We start from the raw sequence: 19,919 nt of genomic DNA, 5'->3' as shown, positions 1-19,919 counted from the left end.
CTTTGTTTTTTTTTAAAAAAATAAATAATAATAAATCTGAAATACCACTCTGTCAGACCATTTTCTAGATTCAATGCTATTTTAATTTGTAAGCACCACACACACAGGCTTTGGTCTCCTGCGGAGGATCATTTCAGTGGAGTGCTGCCAAGCAGAGCAAAAAATAATTGAAGTATACTAGTATAACTAACTGAGAAGCACATAAGAAGGAGGTTCCTTCATTCCCCTGGAAAAATTTAATACATCTCTGTTAACATTTATGAATCTGGAGGGGGTTTCCTTATTGCTTCAGGGGTCTGAGCATGAAGTGAATGTTCTGCCTTTTCAATGAAATTTTTATTCCCGTTCGCAAAGATATGCTTCCTCTAGAGTTAAATTCACAGATATGTTGCAGTGGAGTGTTCAGTTATAAATATGGAAATAAACAGCTTAACATTTAATGCATTTATTGCTGGAAAACCAGATTTGGGGGAAGCAAAATAGTCAGCTTCTGAACTTTTTACACAAAAAACAGTGTTAAGTCAACATCTATTTTCCATTGCCATCACTTTATATTTGTAACACATATTTTAAGAAGCTAAATTATTATGAATGAATAGATGAAATGGTTATTTTCCTGTAACATAATATTTTTACCCATTTTCTCTATCAATGAGCAGCCATTTTACTGGCTTAAGTTTGAGAGAATTAAGAGTTAAGTCCTGAGTCACCTCTCATTTCATATTTTCTGAGGAAAATAGGAAATAGGTGTAGGGATTTACTGAAATCTGTAAACAGAAGACAAAATTGTGACAAGCTTGAAAGTCAATATTTGGTATGGCTCTGCAGAGGCCAATCCATGACTGATAGTGTGTGAGTGTGTGTGTGTGTGTGTGTGTGTGTGTGTGTGTGTGTGTGTGTTTAAATCTGAACTTGCTGCACCGGCAGTAAGTTTGAGATCATTTTTTTGCTAAAAAATGAAGCCACTGCCAATTTCCAGATGGTACTGTATCAAAATCTGGCTGTACCTTTCTGTGTTCATAATTCCATTACTTTCGACAAGCCCTCGACACCACTAGCTGGAATGGAGACACTCACCGTTGTACCCCTCTCACCTCTGAACATACTGACGACATAAGGCCTGTCACTGACTTTCTGTCCAGTGGAGTGATGATTTGGCACACCTCAGATTTTTCTCTTCGTTTCTCTTCTTTAAAAATGGCTCCTTGCACTGACACCATTTCTGATGAGTCCTCAGTGAACAGTAGATGGATTACCTGAAGGTCCTGAATTTTGTTTCTATTTCTTAAGGACATGACTTCCTCCAATTGTCCAGTTTCCTCAGATACTTTTTTTTTTTTTTTTTTTTTGGAGCACACATTGCACACCATGCTAGTAGATGATAAATTTGCATGTAATAGCTCTTTGGGAATCACCTTGTTGGTGCAAAAATACAGTTTTATGCCCTTCAAACTGTTACAATTTTTCATATACTTCACTAAACAGAGGGTACCACCATGTTTATTGCAGCAGGCTGCTACCAGATAAGTGCCTAAACATACAATTTAAAAGTGGTTGTTTGCCAAGTTGCCTGTTACATGTAGACAGAAGACACAACACTGGCTCACTTGTTTAGTTTGATTCCTTTATCCTTGAACATTCATATGTCATTTTTAAGTGGCTTAAAAAACATTCCTAAGAAAAGGTGAAGTACAAGGACTGGACTGAAAATTTGTGAAAAAACAGCCACTGTCCACTTCTGAAACTTTGAAAGACCCTCAAGAAATCCCTGTTGCTCAAAACCACTTTAAAAAACGACAATAACATCTGCCTCCTTGGAAGCAAAATATGACGAAACGAGAGGTGGCTCAAGTCCTTTGCACATTACTGTAAAACAGATGCATCTGCTCTTTTCTGGTTTGAATTGACACTGATTGTTCACCCTCTACCCCTCTCTCTTCACAGCAACAGGAGCAGGACCCCACCAATCTTTACATATCTAACCTGCCTGTGTCGATGGATGAGCAGGAGTTGGAGAACATGCTGAAGCCTTTTGGTCACGTCATTTCCACGCGGATACTGAGGGATGCCAATGGCCTTAGCAGAGGAGTTGGCTTTGCCAGGTACCGCAGGATACTTGGGATTCTTGAGTTACTGAGATTATGCTTTCCACTACTAGCTTTGATTTTATTTTATTTTATTTTTTTAAATATTAGATATTACTGCACTGCCTTAAAGGTCACTGAGGGGAAAAAAATCACTTGTGAATTATCGACCATATGTTTATTCCGATTGCTATAATTACATATTGGGCACATAATAAAAAAAATTGTTAATGTAATTACTATAATCCACATTCTTTAAGATAATTACAATGTGATCCTGAGCTGATTCATTTCCATTTGCAGCTGAAGGTATTTTAGCTGTACAGATACCAATCCATTTTCCTGCACCTTTGGCCCACTTTGAATGTATGTGTATACGGAGGGGGGCCTTCTCAGTTGCATCCTAGAGTGTGTCAGTGATTAGAATGAAGTCAGCTACATTCAGGGTCACTGGCTACATGAACAAAACCCACGACCCACACCGTCATGCGTGTTCACATCCCGAACACACACACAGCCTCTAACTCTTTAGTCACCGTCACCGTTTTGCTGTTCTCCACACACACACAGACTGACACACTGGCTTTTGCTTGCCAAGCAGGCAATTAGTCATTGAGCTGTGATTGGGTGAGCAGAGCTGAATAGGGGCAGACAAAGAGGACATGACACACAACAGATCAGACTGAATGGAGCTTTTAAACTGGGACAAAGGAGAGGAAACCCCATAGAAAACAGACACACAAACACACAGACATGCACAGTCCTACCTAAGGCCTTTTTCTCAGGCATTCATAGATAACCAAGATGCATAAACCAGAAGGCACTTACAAGACTGCACTTATATCTGGATGGATTACTTTTAAAGAACCTCAGTACCTTTTGTGCATGTTGAACTAAGCAGAATTGTAGCTTCTGTATCTTGTAGCAATTGTCCTGAAGTTCCTCCTTTTATTTTTCTTTATCCCAGGATGGAGTCAACAGAGAAGTGTGATGTGGTGATTCAAAATTTCAATGGGAAATTTTTGAAAACCCCTCCAGGCATGACTGGTAGGTGTCACTCTGAGACTTAATCAGAATTACAAATCCTGCCCGTAGACTCTGAACGTTATCCATCTTTGATAAAATTTCAATGTGTATTGTTGAGAAAAGAACTGTCAGAAAGCTGACAAAGTTGTGTGGTCACTTTTTTAAATCAAAGTCAGCGTTATGGAATTTGAATTTTTCAGCAGTTTTTCATGAATTTGTGGCAGGTTTGATCAGTTGCAGTCATGCTATAGCTGTATCCACCTTTTGGTATTACAATGTCAGTCTACATCCAACCCAGGGTCAATGCAACTGATAAAGCATCTTCTCTAATTATCCTCTCTCTCTCCTGTTTTTTCTCCCCCACTCGTTGAACCTCCTTGAGCTTATTTAGCAGGAAGATGTGAGTGATTAATTCTTTCTCTGAACAAGATGCAGACTGAGGCACATGTACAAACATCAGACAGGCATCTCCCAAGGCAAACAATCTGTCTCCACATTTTCCCTTAATAAACAGCAAAATCTTGATGCCTTTTTAACTCTGAGCTGAAGACATTTGAAAAGGGTGGGGTGGAGGGATATCACTAGATAGATAGATAGGTGACATGAAAAAAGAGGAGAAAGAAAATGATCAGGATTTGACTGAGGATGTCACAGCATTTGAAGGGAAAAAAGCTCAGAGACAAGATTAAGATACAGAAAGATAAGGTATGGTGTACTAAAGGGAATTCAAAGACAGGGATTTGTACTCTGGCAGTACAGCACACACATGCACTGTGTATTGTGCGGTATAGTTGTGTAATTTTGTAGCAAATTAAAGATGTATCCATTCCTCCTTTTGTCTGCAGCCTCTGTCCATCTTTGACAGAAAAATAACATCATAGCTCTTCATATAAGAATAATTAATACAGTGAAAATCACAAGACTTCGCAAGTTGGTTTCCATGGCGAAGCTGAGAACACTTTTTTCAGATTATATACTGTCAAAGTAATCACTGTTATAGATTGTTGCCTCGGTCCGTTTAATCAAAGCTGCAAAGAGGAATCCCACAACGGATTATTATGTTAATAATTTATACATTTATTAACTTTTGCCCACAGTTAATGTGACAAATTACAATATATTTAATGATACTTCAGTGTGTATTGATGCATATTTGAGTAACATGAAGCATTTTCATGCTAACTAAGGATAAAACTATCATGCACAAAGTGAAAGGAGCTGCTCATATTAATAATCCAGTATAACACCCAAGTCTGTAGTCCTTCTTAAACCTGTAATATTTTCAGGTGCGTGTGCAGCGCACAACTTAGTTTTACTCTGAGAAGATTTTTTTTTTTTTTTTGTTAAAGCAGCTAAAAGCTAAACAGTGTACATTTTAAGTCGATTGGTTGGGACTGAACTTAAGTGCATTGCTAACTTCATCAGGAACTATGCCTATGTTCCTCTCTCTTATGCAATGTTACTATAAAGTTCACCAAGTTTTTAGCCTCAATTTAGACAACCATTTTTGGATGAATTGAATTGACTTCTTTTAAGTTCTTTCCTTGATGAGCTGTGAATGTATGTTAGAATTTTTCTGCCAGTACGTCTGTTTTGTTTTTTTGCTCCTGAGTTTCTTTTCCTTGTCATTTTTTTTTATTTTAAGACTTCATTTTTTGTCTGTATTCTGTGTAGCTCATTTATTTTAATATTAGTTGAGCCATAGACTGAAGTTGATCCTTTATATTTTGTTGCAAAAAGATAATATCTAACCGTGCACAAAAATTCTGTCTCCCCTTAGTAAGCAGCCTGTTAAATATCAGCTCTGGGGTCTCATAGCCTCCCTGGGGCAGATACCCATTCAAACAAAATATGTATGAATAAACAATGCGTATGAGCGGGTCATTAAAATCCAGCTTCTCCAGCCTGCAGAGGCACTGCTGTGCATACTCTTTAACATTCACACACCTGCCGGTCTCCTCCTGGCCAAAATTAAAACGTTACCAGAGGGTTTCAGCGTGATTTTTAGCGTGATTTATGGCATGTGCAAGAAGGGAAGGAGAAGATGTCCTCTGTTTGCTCAGCAGTCCCCTGTTGGTGAACGTGTAATAACGTCTTGGTCCACTGCTAGATAGGTCTGTAAGTCAACAACATATCTGTAAGAGTCAAAAAAAGGTTCTTTAGGGAGAAGAAAGTGGGTGTATACCTTATCACTCTAATCACATCAAATACAAACTAGCCAATATCTCGTAGGTGATATTGTAATTTTTGATTCACTGCATGTCAACGTTTTGAATCAATTTCTTTTGAAATATTTGTGATCAACAATCATAGGTCAGTTTAGCAAATCTTTTTAAAAAGTATTATTCATACAGTTTTATCCAATATTAAAAATAATATTTTTAAAGTATTTAAAATTGTGAGATAGTCCTGTTTACAGGGGCTCAAAAGTAATTGGACAATGTATAAAATGAGTGTAATTCCTAAGCAGTAAAGCACCAAGACAAGAAGGAAAGTGAATACTGCAGTGGAACGTATCAGCTTTTACAAGGTGACTGTACACTTTGAGTTCATAGTCAGCTCTTAGTTTACAGTGTAAGTCTTGCATTCAAATACAGTTGCTAAGTCCACCAAGTCACTGACCTCTACGCTGAAAGAGATGTATTGCTTGTTGTTGCCAGGGTTATCTACTCTGTTTACTCATTTTATACATCTGTTGTCTGTGTGTGCGCGCATGTCTTTGGATGTGTATAGACTGCTTAAATTTTACTGCACTCCCACACCGCTGAAATTGGGAGAACCCGTCCGCCTGTGTACTCATCCACAAAAGACTTTGACACACATACTGTGCTTATTCGTTTAATACTTAAGAACAAAAGTGTCTCTCCAGAGCCAGATTTTATAGATTTATGTCACTGGTTCTCTGTGTCACTGACAGTCTGTAACATTTCCAAAGATGCTGCTGTGACATTATGGCAGGCCTTTGTACTTTGTTTTGTTGTTTGTCTGCTTATTACTTATACTTGTTGCCTTAAAAAATGTTATCAAAGCTTAAACCATCTATGCTGGTGCAGTGTAGTCAACAATATGCATGCATGCCACTGAACGAAGATGTTTGTGGAGTTTTGCCTGCATTTCTCTAATTCATACCAGTCTCTGCTTCTTAGACTGAGGTACAGACAGCCAACAGTAATATTTAACTCTTAAGCTTCAGAATGAATGCTTACATTGATCACATGACCAGGACTTCTGTTAGCCCGTTTTACCATAAAGTTCATAGATTTTTGACTCCTATTTTTTTTGTTTATACTTTGGTCTCGCTCTATTTACATTTCATCTAGAATTTTAAAGAGTCTGGGTTTGCAGATCAAAAAGATGTTCATTGTTATTTTACCAGAGAACACACAGGGATGTAGTGTTTAGCACTATCACCTCACAGGAAGAGGATCCTTGGTTTGAAACTTGTGGTTGATCTCAAGGATCTCTCCCAGTTATTGTGCAGTAGGGAACCACACCATTAAGACACAGCACAGAATATCAGAAGCACAGCAGGCATCTGATATGACATTGATTAAGACGGACATGGCATGAAAGGTGGATGTGGTTTGCAAAGTGGCTTGCAGGTGAAATTTTAAAAAATATTTAAATGATATCACTACTTCACAGATTAGATTCCTTAGGTATTTTTTGAGCTGTAAACATCTTTACCCCTAATCATCAGCCACAAATTTGATATTCTCATCTAAGGTGTTATTTAAGTACAGACAGTAGGAGTGTTTGCTGTATGTTAACATTTGATAATGTTATGTCCCCTTACTGTGAGGTGAAAACATAATTCTGTTTCTACTTCTTCTTCTTCCTTATCCCTTTATATTAAAGCTTGACATGATTAAACTTTAATACTTGTTGACAAATTTAAAATCAGTGCTTAACAAAAATAAATAAATGTAAAGAAATCTGAAGACCATTTGAATGTTGACTTCAAACACACGGTTTCCTTTGGTTTCAGCGGCGGAAGTCTTTTCTCTGTCAACACACTATTCACATCCTAATCGCTCACTATTTGTACTGGTCCAGTGACATTTCTTATTCACTCAGTGGTCACCCCCCCCCCCCCTTTTTTTTTTTTCCTCCTTATCTCATCGTTCACTGTGTGTCTTCCTCTTGCACTATTTGATATGGCGTATACTGTTGTAGTTTTAATAGCTCTATTTGTCCTGCCTTCCTTTAATGATAAGACAAACGGGACAAGAATGAACCAAATCCAAATCTCAGAGTTGGCATGTTATCATTCAGTAGTTTTTATAATAATCAGAGAGCTTTAAAAATGCATGGAGCCTTAAATGTCTCGTAAGATCATGAGGCATTAAGTCCCTATTCACTGGTGAAGCGGCTCAATGCTTTCATAAATGGAAACTGAATTTTATTTGATGTTGCTGATAATAGAGGAAAAACTGAATGATGCTTTACTGAGAAAAAGATTGTGTGGAAGTACTGCACTGTGAGACTTGTAATCTTACATATGTTTTTTTTTTCAAGGCACTATTTAACACTCAGACACAAGTATGGGTGTAAAAATTGCTGCTTTTGAAACGGAGACCAAATAACAATGATGCCATCAGGTTCTGAAAATTCTGTAAAGAGGCAAAATATTTGCTTCCATCTTTGCATAATGCCTCATTAAATACATCTCAGCCTCAATACATTTTATTCTTATGTTACTAAAAGGCTGTTTCATATTAGTAAGTTGAATACATTCACATTTTGTTCCCTATGTCTGTTAATGTTTATGACAGTGGAGGTAACATCCCTTATTATTCTATTTTTTTTTCTCTTTTCATTTTGAATCCATTTGGTGGTTTGTGTTATTGAACATTTATTGAACCCTCCTTTACTTTTTTGCCTACCTTGTTTGACCTACCTGGCTGTTTTTGCAATTTGGTAACAGTGTTACAAATACATACTTCTTATTTCAGCCTCTCGTGGATTCTTCATTTAGCCACATTTGGGGATTGGATCCCATTTTCCAACTGAGTGACTTCCTATATTTGCTAATGGATTGGATTTTATTTTAAATAAATTTTTTCCCATTTGAAGGATTTGTTCCCACTCATATAATAGACCCCTTATTGTCTTCATAAGCTAAGTCTTTCTACTTGCCTAAAGACTGGTGCGTGGCTTAGAAGCATCAAAGCTAAGATCAATATAATTTTTTCTGCACCTAACCAGGTATATCGAGAATAACCTTTCATCCTCCCTCATACTTTTCTTTCCCTCCTTTTTCTTCCCATGTGTCCCTCTAGCCAGAGCTGAAATAAATGTATGTTTGCCCTGCTGGAGTTTGAACAGTTTCTTTAGTGCCCTACCGCAGTTTGCAATATCCCACAGCTTCAGCAACTGGTAACAGTATGTGATTCACTGTTCACAGTACAAGCCACCCACCTTTTTACCTATGAACAAGTCCTGTTGGCTGAACATAAAATGCCACAGATTGAAAACTTTATTTCAGATCAATAAAAGACTTTTTTTTTTTTCAACCCCACTGCATTCACCTAAATACAGATGCAATCAGACATGCACATTCAGCGCTGTGAAAAAGCGCTTCATGTCTTATACTTTTGTATATTTTTTTAAACTTAAACATGTCAGATCAGCAAACAAACCCCTTAAAACATGAATTATGCTAAATCAAGAAACCACATAAAAAGAATTTGTGTGGCAAAGTGGCTAAAAGATCTCAAAAAGCAACAAAAAGAACCCCCGAGAAACAATGGTTGACTTCTATCAGTCTGGAAAGGGTAACAAAGCCATTTCTAAGGCTTTGAGTTTTCAGCAAACCACAGTTGGTTTATCCCAAAATGGAGAAACCTTGGACCCTGCCCCTGAGTGGCAGAAAATGTCTGGTTTGTATCCTGAAACTCATGCACAGCGTCCCTTATATAGGAGGGACGCTGATCCAAAACACACCAGCAAGCTCACCTCTGAATGGATTTTCAAAAAAAAGGGGCAAAATAAAGGTTTTAGAGTGGTCTAGTCAAAGGCTGGAATTAAATCCTACTGAGATGCTGTGGCATGAACTTAAACAGGCGGTTCATACTCAAACTTTTCACTGTGGCTGAATTCAAACAATTCTGCACAGAAGAGTTGGCCTATACAGTGATGTGAAAGACTTATGTTATTAGGTTTAAGAGGTAATTATTAGGGCCCGAGCACCGAGAGTGCGAAGGCCCTATTGTATCTGCTCTGTTTATTATTATTATTATTATTATTATTATTATTATTATTTTTCATTGAAATGAATTGCCTTTTTGAGGGCTTTAACATGCTCGAAAACTCTTGAAATTTTGCACACATGCCAGGTCTGGTGAAAAATTTTGTATTTTAATGGTTTTACATATGAGCATTGGGAAATGGCTCTGTAGCGCCACCTATGCCTTGTTAAATGCAGCCCTACGAACACATCGTTTGAGCTACATGTATGAAATCTGGCACACATGTGTATCATGCCAAGACGAACAAAAAAGTCAGTGGGACCATTGATGCAAACCCAACAGGAAGTCCGCCATTTTGGATTGAATGTCACATTTTGGCTCTAATTTTGCCATTTCCATGCCTCGAACTTTTTCGAACTCCTCCTTGGGATTTGGTTGTATAAGCTTCATCTTTGGTCAGTGTCAACTACACACCTGGGCCATGTTAAATTGCGGAGCTTTTGAGTTTTCGCGATACTGTGAGGCCGTGGCGCCACGGCGAATTTCGATGACTCGCCATGAAAATGTTATTGTCTCTCATTCCCTCATACATGGTCCGACCTGGACCAAAGAGCACACATATGATAAGGCTCCACCCCTGAACATATTTAAAGTGCCATATTTGACACCAGGGACAGCGCCACCTAGTGGGAACAGGAAATGTCATGTTTTACACTTCGGGGTACAGTATTGTGATCGATGACATCTGCGGCCTCAAATTTCTTCAGGAAAGCCTTAAGGAGTTGGTCTTGGGTTACCGTGAAAACTGTGACTTTTCATCAGAGGGTGTGACCCCTGCAGAATGGCGAACATTGATGTCCCGCCATGAAGAAACAAATTAGTATAACTCAATGAAATCCAGTCTGATCAGTACCAGACTTTACAGGGATGATGTCAGACCCGCCCTGAACAGATTGATGTGCCTATTGTCAGGAATACGTAGAGCGCCACCTAGTGGGAAGAGGAAATGTCATGTCTTACATTTTGTTGTACTGATTTTCACAGGTACATCGTAGCCACCTCAAAAGCGGTGAATATCACGATCTGTCCCTCGTGATGCTTCAGTGAGGAAATTGTGACTTTAAACTGAACGGCGCACCCTGGTGGCAACGCAGTTCACCATGAAAGATGAAGTGGATTTTGAGGGGCTTGGAAAGTTTAAGAAGTCTTGAAATTTGGTGTACACCTCCAATGTGATGAGGGCTTTCTTGTTATGTGATCACTTTCCGTGAATAGCGCAAAATGGCTCCACAGCGCCCCCTACAAAATTTCAAAACAACAGCCCCTGCTCTGTGTTTTATGTATGAGTCTGAAACTTGGTAAGGTTATGGAAGATATCATGATGTACAAAAAAGTCTCTTGGAGCAATATTCCAAATCCAACAGGAAGTCAGCCATTTTGAAATTAATGTGTAATTTTGGCGACATTTTCACCTCTTTTAAGGTACCGTTCTTTGACGAACTCCTCCAAGGGATTTCATCATATTGACCCAATCTCCAGTATGTGGAATCTAAAGACCTTTGTGATGTTAAATTGCGAAGCTCTTTATGTTCAGGGAAACGGGGTGGTCATGGCGGCACGTGGACTTTCAATCACTCGCCAAAAAGCAGTAATCTGTTGTCACTCAAAAACACAATGTCCAATCTTTCCAAAAAGTTGCAGTTATGATGAGAATCAAGCTCGGAAATGTTTGTTATGCCATTTGTCAGTAATGATTAGAGCGCAACCTAGTGGGACGACTATAATCATGATTGAATGAGATGAAATTTTAACTGGTGCTTCTACGTATGAATTCCATCAATGTGACATCAGATCTGACGTGCTTTTTGTAGGTGTTGGGCGTGACTCGACGTGCTGGGGTGCGAGGGCCCTCGTATCGCTGCTTGCAGCTTTAATTTTTATTATTTTTATTCATGCACTATATGTTTCTGACATTGTTGCCATTTTTTTTCCTTTAGTCATGTGTTTTTGCATTGGATGGATAACATGTTGCAATGGTTGTATTTAACAGAAGAAAACTAGTCAAACAATTGCATGGTGATTGCTGCTGAAAGTCTTAACTAATGAGTACAAATAAATCCCCGGTGTGTGAGTGTGAACATGCACTTGTATCTTCTGACCACTGTAATGTTTCTCTGTCCCCTGTAATTACTTTCCCTTATCATGTAGCTCTTGGCAGGTACTTGCTTAGTAACACTGAGTTCTAGTAAAACAAACATGCACTGACACAACAACACGCAAATCATAGTAGCTCAGTGTGTGGGTGGCTGGGTCCTTTTAGTTTTGGTTGTTGAGTAGTTTAGTTTGCACATTGTTCAGAGGGATGAAGGTGAGAATCACCTCAGAATGACAATAAAGCAAAAACAGAGGATAAATGTGAAACCCTAAAAGTTGACAAATCAAATAATTTGTTAATTTTGTTCAAAATAACACACGAGTCTTGTCTTGCAGTTTAAAAGATTTTTTTTTTTGCACATACAAAATATCCAGTTGCAGTTAAAAACCAACTCAAAGTCAAGTCCAGATAGTAACACTGGAAATTCAAGCTTTTTAGTAAAAGGACTGAGGTCCTATGGTCTTCTCTGTAATAAAAGGATCAGGCCTAGTGTAATTATGTAGTTAAAATGATAACCCTATTTGCAGAGAGTAATTGGAAATACTTGAATTAAAAAAAAAAAAAGTTTTAACATTCTGTGCAGCTTCACTCTGTGAATGCCTCATATAGTTTCACAAAATAATCCTTAAGAACATGTGATTTCATCCAAAAGCAACTTCAGGGGGGCAGTTTAGAGAAAGAATATATATACACAAGTCACAGACTGACTTTGCTCAGATATGCTGCTCATAGTAAAATATCTTTAAATTTAAAAAAAGATCTATGACTTTTTCACTGATAGTACACTGTATGGATAAAAGTAATGGGCTTTAGCTCTTAATTCAGTTGCTTTCACATGGTTACAGACTCAAACCTCTACCAGTGCAGTCTGCTTTTACAAGCATTTTTGAAAGAATGGGTCACTGAATATAAGTGTGGTACTGAAAGAGGATGACACTGTTGCAATAAAATTGTGACATTTCTTCTCTTATTGCATAATCAATTTTAAGTGGTGTAAGTGCTATGTTAAAGTGTTTAGGAACTACAGCAGCTTAGCCACAAAGTGGCACACCACGTAGAGTTACACGCTTACCAAGTGCTGAGGTGCTTAGTGTGTGAAAGTCACCAGTGCTTCAAACCACCACAGCTGCCATCAAGATTAGCAACAAACAAAAAAAACTCCAGTGTGTGCAGGGAGCTTCATAGTTTCAATGGACGAGCAGCTCCTGTAGGTGTAATATGTATTGTAGGTGGTTCTGTCCTTTTTAATCTGTCCTTTGTAGTTTAACCCGTAAGATGGACAGTAAAAATATAGAAAACATGCCTCCAACCAAGAAAGTACTGGGATCAAATCCACTAGCCAGCTGTGACCTTTCTTTATGGAGTTTACATGGTTGGGTTTCTTCCAGGTTATCTGGCTCCCTCCTACAGTCCAAAGATATTTGTGTTAGGTGAACTGGCCGTGTGTGTGTGTGTGTGTGTGTGTGTGTGTGTATGACCCATTGTCTCTCAAAAGTGTATTACTTCCAAAGTCTGGTGACCTGTCCGGTGCGTATGCCCTCTCTCGGCCCACAGCTCAGCTTCAGCTACACTGCAATCCTGAATTTATAAACATAAGAAAATGAATTGATTACTATTGTTGTTAGTAGTAGTAGTAACAGTGTAAGGGAGGGATTTGACCATGTAGTTATTTAAATGATAGCTCTACTAACCAGCTACAAGGGATTGTTCTCGGTGGCTTCTTAAATTGCTGGGGCAAGTAACTGCTCCTACACAATTCTAATTAGAGTCATTCATGCCTCCCCCTGAAACTTAAGAAATTGAGCTGAGATTTCTCACACAAAACTATATTTCTCCTATCTGCCTGCTCTATGCTTACAAGGAAAAAAGCCTTAAGAAAAAAGAATGATGTTGTTTTGGTTAAGGGGCTTCAAGTTACTCCTGAATTCAGCAATTACTACTTTTTTTTTTTTTTGATCAATGGATTTGAATTGCATTTTATTGCATCACCCCCATGTCCTGTTAAAAAAAATTAAATAAGATAACAATCTAAACCAAATATCCAAACATTTGTTTATGACAGCGTTGGGTAATTTGATATGCCCAAAAGGATCTGACACAGCTGTACCCAAATTCATCATAAATTCATCACATTGTGTCTTATAGAGCGAGGAGTGCGAACATTAGGGGTCAAACTAGCAATTAAAAGTGTCCTCCTTTCTTTTAAAGCACCCTTGTGAAATACAACAGATTGTGGAAACGAAGCTGTGAAAGCAAGCTGAATAATTAATGTTGTGCACCACTTTTATTTGCTTTTCCTACAGGTAATCTTGTCTCTTGATGTATTGCACTTGTTGACCCCTGACTGAGTGGCGGCTAGATTCACCTCCCTGGAATAAATAACATTCATTATTGTCATTATCATCTTCGCTATTTATGACATGTCACGTTATGCTTGTGAATGAATATAAAATGATTTGCAAAGTGTATTGTGCATATTTTTTCCTCCCCAGGAGAAATGCATGATATCATAATTCTGCTCATTCAGGCGTCTCCTGAAACTAGTACATTATAATATTACAATTTCATATTTTCCTTAATTTTTTTTATGCAGTGTGTTGATAATACATTGATTTTACATTTCTTTGGCTTTTTTATATTGTATATTCTAGTGCTACACATGAGTACTGGTAGGGGCAATAAGTCATTCATTTTGCTATATTTGCTGTATGTGTCTTACCACAGTCACTTACAGATTAGAAATGATAAGAGACCCATGTAATATTTTGGAGGTAAGACATTGATTTGCCTCCAAATAGATAGCCAGTGACAATCCTTTAACTTGGTGCTCCATTGAAATTTTGCTTTGCAAGACCAGTTTTACAAATTTGTGCTTACCGTATTTAAAAAAAATAAATAAAAAAATACATCAGTACATCCATGGACAGCCTTTTTTAATAACTTACACTAAATGAATAAATATTCTCTTGTGGAACAGTAAGTATCCCCTGGCCCTCATAAGCCAGTATTGCCCCCTTTATAAGATTAATAATTAATAATATTTTCTTGTAGCCATTTGCTCAGGCAGGAGCTTTCTGAAATTCCTTCAGTTGTGAAATATTTGAGATTTTTCTTGTACGTACTGCTTATTTTGAAAGTCCATGCTTGGAGTATGCCTTTTCACAACCTTACGTTTTATCTGTTTGAGCTGTTCGTAGGATCATTATGCTATTGAAAGGGCCACTTTAGGTTCGACTGCAATTGTCAGACAGATAGTCTAACATTATCTTCAAGTACTCTTTGATATGCATGGTTCAAAATTGAATCAGTGACAGCAATTTATCCGGTTCCTCGGGCAGCAAAGCAACCCCAAACTATAACATTTCTAAAGACATGCTTCACAGTATGCTTGCTGTTTTTCTCCTAATAAGCAGTGACCTACGTCACACATGTTGACAACTCACCCTTTATTCTTCTGACCCGAGTTGGTGTGGACCTAATCGTTTTGGTGAACTTTGGGTTTATTTTATTTATTTGTTTTTATTGGGAAGCAAAATGCTTTTTGCCTTATATACCTCTTGTGCAACCCACCAGTTGCAAGTTACCCATGTCGCAGTTTTGCGATTGCTTTGTTTTGCAGGTTCTAATTATGGCCGTAATTATACGAATTTTAGAATCAGAAAATAATTTTATCCCAAGTTATGGTTTAATGCTGACCACTTAACTTGACATTTTGAACAGTTTACATCTGTACTTATTGTCACATAATGTTTTTGTTATATGCATAGCGAGTTTGGCAGTTTTCCCAACTTCCAGCATCATTACGTGCTGATGGACATTCATATGTTCTGTTCCCTATTAAAATAACAAGTAGGAAAGTAAAAATCTGCATTTCTGTTTCATGTCACCTTATTTTGTAGACACTGTTGCAAAGAGGATTGAGCATTTGCTTAATTAAATGAGATGTAAAAATTGTCAACAGTTGTCTACAGGATGATACGAACGCTATTGGCTCTGTGCTCCTTCACTCAAGCAGGCACACACTGACACAGCCATAAAATCATAAAAAGTTCCTTGGGCAAATTACAAGCCAAGCAGCTTGGCATAAATCGACTCTCCACTGGACGCAATGGGGATATTTTTTTTCTAATTAAAAAACATGTTGGAAAAAATAACTAGGATCTTTTTATTGTTACGTTGTTTAGCAGATGTCAATCTATAGATATTCATGTGTGAAGCAGTTTGTCCAAGTTTGAGTGCTGCTTCTGGTGTTCCTCTCTCTTTCTGTCCGGTAATCAGGAAATGGCAATGGATTGTGCTACATTAACCAGGCACAGTGTTACCTACCTCCTGGCAAAACTCGACTCTTACCAGAAACACCCTGTATATACTGCACATACAGTTTCAATCAATGCAAAATATAAATATAAAAGTATAAATCCAGGCTTTTGACATAATTTGATTTGCTTAGTTTCCACAGTTCCAGTAAATCTCATTTGTGTTTTATGGTAGTGTTGTTCTTTATTATTTTTGTTTGTTTGTTTGGCAGAATTATGAAATCATTGATACCTGGGGTTTAATAGGGTTAAACTCCAGGTATCCAATGAGATGGCAAAAGTGAACAAAAATCTATAAAACCAAAAACAATTGCTTCTGAAACTGTCCAGTTTGTTTCCCCAGATTAATATATTCAACCCCTGCAGCAGTTCCATAGCAGTGATGCAGCCAAATCGGTCTAACTTTACTGATGCATATGCATTTGCAAACAGTGGCCCACAGCAGCTGGTCTGTGTTTAATGTTTGAGTCATTTCATAAGATCAGGTATATAAACAGCTGACAGCAAAAAATGTTTTACATTTTTAAGTCTGTGTGAATAAAATGTGTGCTGCTTTCAGGGCCTTAAAATAAACACAACTAAATAAGGTCACTGCAACTCCTGTAGTTACCTCACAGGAATATCTTGTTGTCATGTTGCTGCTTTGCTTACTGGATGTTGCTGTTAGGAATATCAAGAAAGTTAATGAAGAAAAACCAATCCAGAAAAACTCTGAGATTAAAAGATTGTTTTTCATCCTTTAGCAGCCAGCTGTCACATCTATGGGTGAAGACATCTATGCTTTACAATTCTCCATTCTCATGTTTAGGTACTTATCTTTTTAATTACTAATTCTAACAATAAAAGAAATTCGTTTTCATCTGTTGTGTCAGAAAACAAACTGTGCTAAAGCTGGAAAATAAAAAGAAAGATTCAAAACACACATAATTAATGTATAATTATTTTCAATCAACTGAAGCTTTTGTCTTTATAGAACACAGACAAAGTATCACAAATATAAACTTGACAAATTATCTGCCATCAATAGCATGTCCTTCTGTCTGTCACAGCTGTGAGCAGGAAAACAACAAATGCAGCTTTTATTTTTAAATTGTGACTGAGTGCCAGTGTTAATGGTAGATAGCTTTTCACATTAAAAAATAGAAATCACAGGACACATGTCTAATAAGAAATAACTTATAATTTGTGATTGTATTTTTGATTAGCTATTATGTCTAATCAAAAATATAAATGTGATATTTTTAAACTATTTTTGATCATAATTGATTATAAATAACTTTCTGTGGTAGGTGAACTGACGTCTTCCACTTTTCTTTTTTTCCCAAATATCTTCAGTCCATCCATTGTTGCATCCGTGTGACTATCTGTGATTTTAGTAAAAGTAAAGGTCATTTAATGCATGAAGCAGAGCGGATTGATTCAGAAAGATGAAAAGCAAAGGATGATAACAGAAGCCCACGCCATGTGACCTGTTGGACACAAATCAAGTTAACATAGTTGAATGAAAAAGTACTCGTAAATGTGTTATAATCAAATGGAAATGTGTCTTTATATCCATTACCCTTAGAGTGCCCGTCATGGCCCCAGGCATTCTAAAGAACTCTCATCTCAGTCTTTAAGCTCTAAATGGTTTTCTCCACTGAGAATACCTCTTCTCATTTTTCACTTTACTTAGATGAAGAAATATTTTTCTTGAAGTAGGCAAGATAATTGCATAGTTTATTCTGGCATTCATAATGTGTGAGTCAGTACCAGCTTCAAGATATTGCAATTTGCAGTTGGTTTTTTGTTGTTTTGCTTTTCTTTAAAGAATTTCTATACTACACACAGTGATGATGATTTGACTTTCTTTGCCATTTTATCCTATTTGGCAGTAATTTCAGAGTGCCAGCTTATAGCCTCTTCAAAGATGCATCAGTGAGTTAAAACCTCACTTTGTGGATGTATTAAAGTAACAAATCAGAGGCATTGCATAAAAGTATGCGGCTTGTTCAGGGTTAAGAGTGCATAAAAAAGTGTGACTTATTCAGTTTCAGGGTTTAGAGTAGTCTTTACAAGCTAAATAGAAGACTTGTCCCAACAGTTTGCCTCTGCTGAAGCAGTATAGCTCTTCAGAGTTTTTGCATCCTAGAAAGAAAGTACATATGCCTCGGTGGCTGTGTGACAGATTTACAGTTGTATGTGGAAATGTTTGGACAGTGACAAAATTGCTCTGTATGCCAACACAACAGATATAAAGTTGAGATGCAACCTCGAAGAATAGTTCCTAGTGCTTTCAAGAGCAATATCCCCTCGGTAGAGTCTCTTAAGGCATATTGGTCCTAGGTGATGAGCCAGACCCCTACAAAGAAGAAAACCTCTGGGTACTGGGATACCCATTCTGGAGCCAGGTCTTGGGAGTACCACAAGACTCTGGCCGGATGGCTGGCCTTAGCCTTTAGGTACTTGCCCACGTCAAAGGTGCTTCTGGATTAATTTTTTTTTAAGATTGTCTAAGGACAGCCAATAGTGGAGACTGTATTGGGTTAGGTGGTCTTAGGATCTCATTTCTGCTTTTTTTTTATTGTGGTTCTGTTGGCTTTATGAAGCAAATACCTCACTGCACTGGAGCACTTCACAGCCAAATAAGAAGTGCTTAGCATGAGAATAAGCATAAGTGTGATGCTGTGGTACTCAATCAGAAAGGTTGGAGTGCCCACTCCTGGTCCAGCTGGGAGGAAGCCCTGGGGTTGAGCCAGGATACGCTGGAGAGATTGTATCTCTTTGGCTTGGGAATGCTCCAGTTTCCCCCCAGGAGAGTTGGGGGAGGTTTCTGGGAAGAGGAAAGCCTGTGCATCTCTGCTTAAATTTCTGCCTCTGCAGCACCTGTATAAACAGCAGAAAATTGATGTATGGATGGATTTAACTGAAGGACATATTTAAAGCTATATTTCAAGAGTTCGGAAAAAAATACATTCAGTTACCTAGATTTAGTTGGATGAATTAACATAATCGTTAATAATATGCAAATTTTTAAGACTTTTGAATCTATTGCCACGAGTGAATGCTTGGGCACTGTTGCCTCAGAGCCAGAGCTCTGGGTTCAACCCTCTGTGCTTGTATACATTTTCTGTGGGTGAGCTCATTTCGGTCACCACTGGGGAGAGAAAAAAACAAAACATGCCAGGTTAAATCTGCCTATGTCAGTCCTGGACAGTCTCACAAAAAGATGGCGTTAATGTCAATTTTACTTCCTAGTTAAACGAAGGTTAAAAAATACTTGGAGTCTGTGAACAGCAGTAATGGGTTTGCCCCTTTGCCAGGACTTTACTTCAGTTGTATTTGTTGGCGGGTCTTTCTTGTTTGATCTTTGTCTCCTTTAGGGTAAATACAAGCTTAATGGCTTTTAAATCATGGAATATTTTAAATATATACACTACCAGTCAAAAGTTTGGACACACCTTCTCATTTAATGTTGTTTCTTTATTTTTACTACTTTCTACATTGTAGATACTTACTAAAGACATTAAATACACGAAGCAAGATATATGGAATTATGTAGCAAAAAAAAATTTAATAAAGAACTCTAAATTTGTTTTATGTTGTAGATTCCTCAAAGAAACTGTCGGACTTCTCTCAATGACTTTTTTGATGTAGTCACCTGAAATGGTTTTCACTTCAGATGTGCCTTATCAGGGTTCACTTGTGGAATTTCTTGCCTTCTTAATGGGGTTGGCACCATCAGTTGTGTTGTGCAGAAGTCAGCTTGGTACACAGCTGACAGTCCTATTTGAATGTTAGAATTCATATTATAGCAAGAACCAATCAGCCAAGTAAAGAGAAACAACAGTCCAAGAGTGTGCAAAGCAGTGATCAAAGCAAAGGATGGATATTTTGAAGAATCTAAAATCAATTTTGGGTTTTTTTTTTACTACGTAACTCCATATGTGTTCATTCATAGTTTTGATACCTTCTATGAGAATCTACAATGTAAATAGTCATGAAAATTTCTTTAATCAGTCAAATATGTGAAGCAAAATGCTGGTTGTGAAGGGTACATGTTTTTGGCTGCAGTTGGTTAAACTGCAGCTGGAAAGTCTAAGAAATATGCCCTAGCATCACAGTTGCCATAAAACAGATTAGCGTCTGTTTATCCTCTAAATAGACA

The 19,919-nt window shown here is 37.6% G+C and overlaps 1 protein-coding gene across 2 annotated transcripts in view; it reads left to right on the top strand.

The window, feature by feature from the left end:
• Positions 1–19,919, top strand: part of LOC134637222 (RNA-binding motif, single-stranded-interacting protein 3) — a 126,659-nt gene that overhangs the window by 82,130 nt on the left and 24,610 nt on the right. For both annotated transcript variants that reach the window (XM_063487590.1, XM_063487589.1), the window contains exons 5-6: positions 1,945–2,102; positions 3,052–3,131. In XM_063487590.1, coding sequence (XP_063343660.1) covers positions 1,945–2,102; positions 3,052–3,131 — 238 coding nt within the window. The remainder of the gene's footprint in view (positions 1–1,944; positions 2,103–3,051; positions 3,132–19,919) is intronic.

Source organism: Pelmatolapia mariae, linkage group LG10_11 (assembly GCF_036321145.2).
Source record: "Pelmatolapia mariae isolate MD_Pm_ZW linkage group LG10_11, Pm_UMD_F_2, whole genome shotgun sequence".
NCBI lineage: Eukaryota > Metazoa > Chordata > Actinopteri > Cichliformes > Cichlidae > Pelmatolapia > Pelmatolapia mariae.
The sequence above is the reverse complement of the archived record's forward strand: the minus strand, read 5'-3'. Positions and strand labels throughout refer to the sequence as shown.